The following is an 8,492-nucleotide window of genomic DNA, read 5'->3' as shown; positions in this document are numbered from 1 at the left end:
GAACGTAGCTCAGTCGAAAGTTACTATGCGAATTCGATTAGCGCTAAAGATGATGATTAGCCTCGATTAGTGACTAAGCACAATGTTAGCGTCAAAATTAACACCGAGGTGTTACAGCCTTCCCCCCTTAAAGGAATCTCGTCCCGAGATTCACACGCGTAAGTGATCGATAAGGAGGGAAGATGTTCGTTAACCCAGAATATTAGCACTATCCAAAAATTACCTTCCCCAACTGACTTACCTTCGGAATCTTTCTTGGGGGTAGCGCATTCAGCATGAACTATCTCTTCACGATGGTACCAAGTACAAAATTTTTCTCTATCGCATTGCTTATTTGACCTCTGACCTTGTGTAGGTGGTTCGTACTGTGCAGCTAACATCCGAAGTAGATGGCTTGAGTCGCCTCCCGACATACGAACATCGGATAGTATCCTTGTCCAGTTCAGATCATTAGAGGTGTTAACCGAATTCAGTGGATCTTTCCAAGTGGATGAATGGCAGTCCCGGATAAAATGGCCGTATTCGCCACACTTGAAACAAGGTTGACACCTGGTGCAACGACATTTCTTCTTTGACCTCATTGAACACCGAACCGGTGAACGAGTTCTTGCTCTTATAGCTGGGTCGACATCAGTAGTACTCCTAACTTGCCTTCTACCACATGGAGAGAATTCTGTGCATGTAATTTCCCATCCACTCAAGTCTATGCTGCCTGCGCCGAGCTTGGGAGTCCGATAATCTACCTGGTGATCTTTAAGTCCCATCGGAAGTCGCGATGGTGGCATTAAGGAGTCTGAATAAACATTCTGCGTCTTTTCTTGCTTCCAATTTATTTCCGGTCTGGGGTTAGTATATTCTTCAAGTACTTCGCTGTGCTCACTTTTCTTTTCTTTGGAGCTGCTTCATAGACAAGGGCGGTCGTACATCTTGCAACCGTGGCAAGGCTCAAATTGCCTCATTGGTGCTTCGGTTATCACGACGTCGGAGGGTAGAAGGTTGATGTGCCCCTGACCAGGGTCCTTCCTACTACTTCCCGCTGCATACTCCATTATTCACCTAAGAAACAGAATAAAGTGGAGACAGCTTTAGTAGTATGATAACTTCTATTTCATGAGGGCTCACATAAACAACATACACACATATAGCCGTAACTAGCACTGCATACAGAAGTTTCTAGCTCCAACTTAAGCAAGGTGGTTTAGGAAACTCAAAGTTACGCATGCAGTCCAAAACCAGGATTTCCTACTAAGGTGAAAGGAACTTCCTCTTTGCATGCAGCTGGGAATGCCTCCTAATGACGATGATTGCTTTTAAGTGAACACCCAAACTCAATTCTTACACAACTCCTCATCTAGAACGGTTGGTGCAGTCCCGTAAAGCTTTTCAATCCAGCAGGGAAAAGGTTAACAAAACAAGGTATGGCGATGAGACGAAGTGATCATATTCTCACTGGGCTGAGATCACAACGGGAGGAAAAAGATGTCGGTGAGATTCATCACAAGGCTTACGGATGTCAAGCGAGGATAACACAAAAGAATGGTTTAGGAGGAGATTTTGGAACATCCTTGCTCAGGATTTATTACTTGAAGTAGTTGCACGATGCTAGTTGTAAAATATTTTTATTTATGCCAATGCAATCAAGGAATGATAACCATATATTCCAACTCAGAGTGTAAATGCTCGATAACCATGATAATGATGCACCCATGAAATGTATGATTGCAATGGTGGTGCAATGCAACAATGGGAGGTTCCATGCACAAATGAAATGGTGCATGTGATACGATGCAATTGCCATGATGCATACACCATGATGCAAAGATGGCAATGCTCTTTATTGTATGCACATAAAGAGATGTATAGAGCATGATGCATACACATATGAGTTGAAAATGCACATATGCAACACGCACCTTATGACCATTCCCTCGCGACTAACCTCGCGTTAACCCTATATCCTTGAGTAAGAATTAGAAGTTAAGACACTAGTAAGGGTTGCACAAGAAGGGATTGAGGTGAGTTATGTCACATCTACCGAGACACCAGCGCGCTCCTAGTGGCTCAATCATGTGGCTGCAGCACACATGAGACCCTAGGTTCCGTCGCGGCATCAGGGTTATGTGATTAAACACCACCACAAGAAATCAAGAGTAGCAACCCAACAGGCCAAAAGAGTAAGATAGGTTAGAGGGAACCCCAGACAACCCACGATGTTACACTCGAACGCATTCCCGTTAGTCAATCTATGGATTCTTGACGATGATGCAACGCCATGCACTAATCAATGACATGATGCATCTATGGTTCCAATCAATTCCTTGAACGTAAATGCACAATACTTTAAATATAACATGGAGTAATTAAAATAAGGGATATGCTCCGGGGCTTGCCTTGCAAGTCAGTGGGGTTAGCGGCTTCTTCGGGGGCGTGCTTGACTGCGTCCTGACAGAAAGAGAAAAGTTGGACTTTTGTTGACGTTCTTGAAAAGATAATATGATTAACCATGTGTGCTCTAGAGAATTAGGCAAACCTAGTTTCTAGCTGTCAACACAATTGGAGCTAAAATATTGAAAGTAAGGATCTAGTTTTAGTAGCTTTTCAGCAAAATAACCCAGAGCCAAAGAGCTGTGCATGTCTAGGTAATGGGCTAAGTATACCCATAGACGGGTAAGCCTTGCTGAGTATTAGAATACTCAGGGTTTGGTTGTAACCCTTCTGAGCAGGTTGTATTCCAGAAGACTTCGAGGAAATCAGTGCGTCCTGGAGTGGTCAGCCTCTTCCTCCAGGTTGGACGGTCGAGTGGGTTCCGTCTTCTCCGTGAAGTGAAGGCAGGTGAGCCTCACATCAGTGGGCAAGATGTGAAGTTCGTCTTTTGGTCATCGACGTTATTTATCGTACGGTATTTTGAAGCTTGTTTCAAACCTGTTTGTATTTTTCCGCTGCGTTTGAACTCTGTATTCGAAATGTAACTCTGGCTTGTAAAATTTTATTGTAAATTAATTTGGAGACTTTTGTTTAACTCAGGTTGTTAGTTTGTTTGAAAACTTTTGTTGCTTGTAATCACCTGTGCTCGTCTTTTGGCGAGAGTTCCTGTGCAATCGATCCTGGTTAAAGCAGGCAGTCTGAGTGTACTGGTGAAGTGCAGTAGCGGAGGATTAAGTTAAATGGTTAGTTAGTGCACTTGATCGGTATTATTTGGACTGTTCTGTGACACATTCGCTCCAAGGAACGCTATACCTAGTGTTGTACATGTAGCCATCCGCAGAGTTCAGACAGGAGGGGGTTCCTACTTGAGCATATGGCCACTTTGGTTTCGTGCTGATGTTCTTCCACCGAGCGACCCAACGGCAATCCAGTTAGCCGCGAGCACGAATGGTAACTGCAGTTGCAAAAGATCATTGCTCCATTAATGTGAAACTGTTCCGTCTAACAATTGTCACTCTTCCTACAGCATTGAGCAACTTTCCACTCCGATACACACTGTACCCGCAACCCCAAAGTGACCAGGGTGCGGGGACTTCTAGACAAGGAGGTGGACAAAGAGGTGGACATGAAGCACGTCGTCTGCAATTACGTATGGTTCAACTTATCTATACATTGCCCCTAACTACGTACTTGAGCACCAAAACAATCCGTAAACTACAATACCTCATGCGCATTCTCATACTGATCTGATTGAAGAAGAAGATTTGCCTCCTCAAGAGAAACGTGGATCTGGTTCCACCGAAGTAATGGAGACACCACCGAGCACACCATCGGATCACACACAGCCAATGGACGTTGCGGAGGACGACGAGGAAGAATCCAACCACGATGAAGAATTACTATAGTACAGTTATTACTCCAATCCTTATGTATACAACTATCCAACTAAAACAAAATAACTTGTCCGGCTGTCGTTTTGCTAACACAACTCTTTTACAGCTCCGAAGAATAATAATTACAAAGATGAGGAGACACTGGAAGCGGCAAGCACTCAAGAAAGTTGTGGCTGATGCCATGACTACGTGCCCATCCTCTGTCGTACCCACGGAGCAACACCGCAGTCGCCGCCGTGAGACTCTCATTGCACAATGTGTGCTTGTATCATTTCGCTTTGTATGTGGTAGTAAGAACTAGTAGTTAGTTGTATGGATTGAATGTTAAGTTTGCTGTAATGTATGGACTTCTATCATTTACCGTGCGGATGTAATGTATGGACATGTAATTTTTGCCCCTAGTATCCCCTGTGCAAGTTGGGTTTGCTGATGGGAACGCCAGCTCTGCGTGTTGCCTTGCTTGCATTCCCATTTACATTAGCGTGCCTTAGGTTATCATCACTAGTCTATCAACTCGTGTTCCCGCACGAGCTAATTAAATTTAGTATAAGAATGATGTCAATAATTATAATTATTTTTCTTACATCTTTTTTTCATCTATTAAATATTCTAACGCATACTCTAAAAATATATATTTATCATTATCTAGATACAATAGATTTAATTTTGCATCACACCTCCATATTTAAAATATATTATCTAGATACAATAGATTTAATTTGCATCACACCTCCATATTTATTCGATATATATTTAGTTGAGCTATTTGTTTGTGAATTGGTATTAGTATCTCTTCCATCATACATGAATATATGGTGACATATACGTGGGTAGTATTTTATATAGACAATAATATTAATAATATATTAATAATGATAGAAATAGTAATTTAGAATTTTATATTGGTGCACTTTAATACTTTGTTTAATTATATAATTTAGATTTAGATTTAGGAGTAATTTAACTTGTAACGATAATGATATAATTGGATAATTTACATGCAAATTTAGGGGGGTATTTGTATTATTTTTATAATAGCATAAGTGGGTAATCTACACAAAGATTAGGGATTACTTTAGATTTGTTTATAATGGCAGAGGTGGGTAATTTAGATACATGTTTAGGAGTTACTTTAGTCTATTTTCATAATGATAGAGGTGGATAATTTATTAGGAAAGATAAAAGATCCGATAATTATTATAATTAGAATTGTTGGATTGATGATTGGATGTTTATGATTTTTGTGAGAATTTATAGGATTTCTCTATTTTTTTTAGAGTGTCCATATATGATCCTAGGTGGTTTCATGTGTGGGGTCCAAAGATACTTTCCGATTAGTAATAGTAAAATTTACAATGCAAGTGTATGCAAAATTCGTTGCAGTCCACGCACGGATAGCCCACGGATGTGTCCAGGCTATAGGGGTAGGTGCCGATTTGCTACGGCTGCAAGCCCTGAGCGCATAACGAATGACACCGGAGAGCTGATGGTGAATTGTCCCAATGCAATGCAAGAGCCAGAACTTTGAAGGTAGAGTAGACAGGTTGTTGAGCGTGGATTTCAACTGGTCATCGATTGCTATGTCCCTTGGAGCGTAGCATCTCAAATTCCCAACTGTTCTAGGCCTCAGCTGTCGCAGCAGCCAGCACCCAGTAGTGTGCAACATGATGTCGATTAGTTACAATCATGGGACTGCCCAACCGAATCACTCATCGGGTGACGCCAAACAAACAACCAGCCAGGAATCCTGCGGTTCGCTCGGCTTGTCATTTCCGAGCAAAAGCATCTTCCACCGTACATGTTACAGGGCATAGCATGGCTGGAGAGCCAACATGATCATAGGCCCGTCGAAACGAACCCATGCGTGTGCTTCTAGAGCGGATTAGTTAACTGAGTCCAACAACTGCTGTGACCAAGATTAATATAGCGATGATCACTGATCAGTGCTCTCTGTGGTCAGTGTAGCAGCTAGTAGCTAGCTAGGCCTGAGATGATGCAAAAGACACAACAGAACAGAACAGGTGCAGCTAGCAGCCTAGCAACGGCAAGCCTGCACTCTAGTCTGAAATAGACGCGTCCATCCTCCGTTCCTGCGTTGTTATTCTCCAAGATTGTGACTAAGCCTGAGTCACCTTTCAGGCAGTCGTCACACCAAGAACCGAGGCCAGAAGGAACGAGCTTGGTTTGATTTCAGGAACAAGCGCTAACTTCACACTCGCCAGATAGGAGGAGAACGAGAGCCAGAAATGGTCGTCGCACTGTTGCATCCTCACCTTCTCATACTGAAAGAAATGTGCAGTGTGCAGGACAATTTCTGCTGCCGTGCAAAATCATTCCTTATTGATGAAACAGCCTTATAGTCTCAAGACTTGAAGAATTAATGCAGGAACCTTCCAAGCCTATAAGACTCCAACTGCTTGCTAATGGCACTGGTGACTAGTAGCTAAGAGGTAGCAGCGTCCTAGCTTAGCGTACAGTACAATGCCTACGAGCCCCTGAATTTATCAGAGATCACTAACACGCCAAACCTGACGTGCCATTTCGTTCCACATAATGCTAGCTTACTGCACAGATAATATAAATGGCGCGGTGTTCATCTTGTTCATCTTCTTCAAGATTTCATAGACGACGCTGATCGGATCGACGACGCGTCGGCGTCATGCATGCACTGCGACTGCGACGCGACGCGACGCCGTCACTTGGAGCACTTCCGCAGCATCTGCCGCATGCCGTCGGCGACCCGGAACGCGGGGCTCCGCCTGCACTTGCCGCAGAAGGCCATGTGGTCCCTCAGCGCCTCCTCCAGCCGCGCCGCGGCTGCTGCGGCGGCAGCGCCAGGGCCCCTCTGCTTCGTCGTCGTCGTGCCCCTGGCCGCCTCGTCGCGCACCGCCTCGGAGCAGAGCCCGCAGAGCCACCGCCCGCCGAAGGCGGCGCGCACGCCCAGGATGTAGTCCCGGGTGCAGTCCTCTACCAGCCCGCAGCACTCGCACCTGGCGCACTCTACTGCCGCCTCCATGGCCGGCGAGGTGATGTGCAGCTGGAACTGGAAGAGACCTTGATCAGAGGTGGAGCTGTGGTTAGCGTGTGGGAGACCGGCTGCTGTATTTAAGCAGTGGAGTCTGTGAGGTTCACACGGCATGTTGATCTTGCAGTGAGACACACAGTGAGGAACCAGGGGACGGTGTTGTTTGTTTGCATTGTGCAGGGGGCTTTACAGATTACAGCTCGGAAATTTTACAGTGACGCTGATGCGTCAGTTAAAATGTGTCACATTTATGCTTCAGATGAGAGTGAGCTAAGTGAAGTTCACTTGGAGGTGCTACTGTACTGTTGTTCATGCTGTGGATTACACCTAATCTTTGCCTTGGCATTTGAACTTCTGAAGAGCTCAACTGTGGAAATTCTTGCAGGGGTAGTCTGACGAATGATGCATTTCTGTTGAGCTTTGAGAGGTAGCAATGTTACTTATGAACAGTATATTTGGCACTCCGAAGAGATGAGAAAAGGACTGACATACTAGGAGTATTTCGAAGTTCTACAACTACAAGATACCGTGGGAATTCGACCGCTAAAAGGTAGGAGGCAGACAGAATCATTAAGGATCTTATCTTGGTGATTCTTATTCTCTACGAGCTCCATAAACTTTGAACCGCAATCTTATACAACAGCATAGTTACTGTCGACCTAGGGACCTAGGAGGGACCAGCAGAATCTCTTCGTCGCTTCTGCTAGATTTCAGTCACTGTTCATGATACGACACACCTGGCCTTGTCGGATCGGTTGTTACGTGGTCGACTCACACTAATGACCCCGTGATTCAGTTGGTCACGAACTCACAATTGCTCAACTGCTACCACACCAAGTGTTCTTGGGCAGGATCAGTTCCTCTTGGACCTGCACGCATCAGCTGCTATACAACAACACAACACAGAAGCCAGGCAAACTCAACTCAAGTGCCTCGTTTGCATGCTTGCCGTTAGTGTAGGACCGTACCATCCGTGCCAAGTGCTGCATTTTTTTTTGGGGAACACTCTTTGGACCGTGTGACGTAACCACGCACATCACACATATATGCCACTTGGTCTAGTGGTTTGAGGTGTACATGACAAATGCAAGTCTGTACTCAGCTACTGATTTATGAGCAGCAAAGGTTGGTGATTCAACTCATTGATCCAAAACCCTGCTCTGTTGCCCACATGTACAGCTGGGGCGTTTGGTCCATGGATGGGAAATATGGGAGCACCAGCTGTCATCCGTGTACAACCATTGCTAATTGTCCTAGGATCAAGAAGCAATTGTACCATGAAGAAGTGCAATAAAAGCACACAGACCAAGCCTAGTGCCTCTTCTTCTCTACAGCTCCCTCCCCCTTTTGTCTCTTCCTCATGTGGTAGCCCAACAATGCATTGAGCTTATGGTGAGCAGTTCTAAACAAGGTTCATCATGTTTTGAGTGAAGTTTCATGGCATACATCCCATGCTAATTCAGAGCTTCATTTTGCTCGTTCTTATCCAATCTATGAAGTGGCAGAAATGAATGCGAGAAAGAGCAGAGGAGCCCCAAAACTGCGAAGTGGTATTCATTGCTGAGACTATGCAGCAATGTAGCTGTCATAGCCCAAGACCCCACCTTACAAATCTGACCCTTCTGAGCTCTGGAGCACCCATACTACTA

The 8,492-nt window shown here is 44.6% G+C and overlaps 1 protein-coding gene across 1 annotated transcript; it reads right to left on the bottom strand.

Moving 5' to 3' along the window:
- Positions 1–6,136: 6,136 nt before the first annotated feature.
- Positions 6,137–7,159, bottom strand: LOC120687293. The gene has a single exon (XM_039969278.1). The coding sequence runs from the start codon at positions 6,955–6,957 to the stop codon at positions 6,514–6,516; it is 444 nt and encodes a 147-aa protein (XP_039825212.1). The 5' UTR covers positions 6,958–7,159; the 3' UTR covers positions 6,137–6,513.
- Positions 7,160–8,492: the final 1,333 nt, after the last annotated feature.

The sequence above is a fragment of the Panicum virgatum genome, chromosome 9N (assembly GCF_016808335.1).
Source record: "Panicum virgatum strain AP13 chromosome 9N, P.virgatum_v5, whole genome shotgun sequence".
NCBI lineage: Eukaryota > Viridiplantae > Streptophyta > Magnoliopsida > Poales > Poaceae > Panicum > Panicum virgatum.
This window is presented reverse-complemented; position numbering and strand designations above follow the sequence as displayed.

Bases quoted from the DNA above. Each gene is read 5' to 3' on its own strand.
- LOC120687293 (XM_039969278.1), bottom strand. From the start codon at position 6,957: ATGCCGTGTGAACCTCACAGACTCCACTGCTTAAATACAGCAGCCGGT.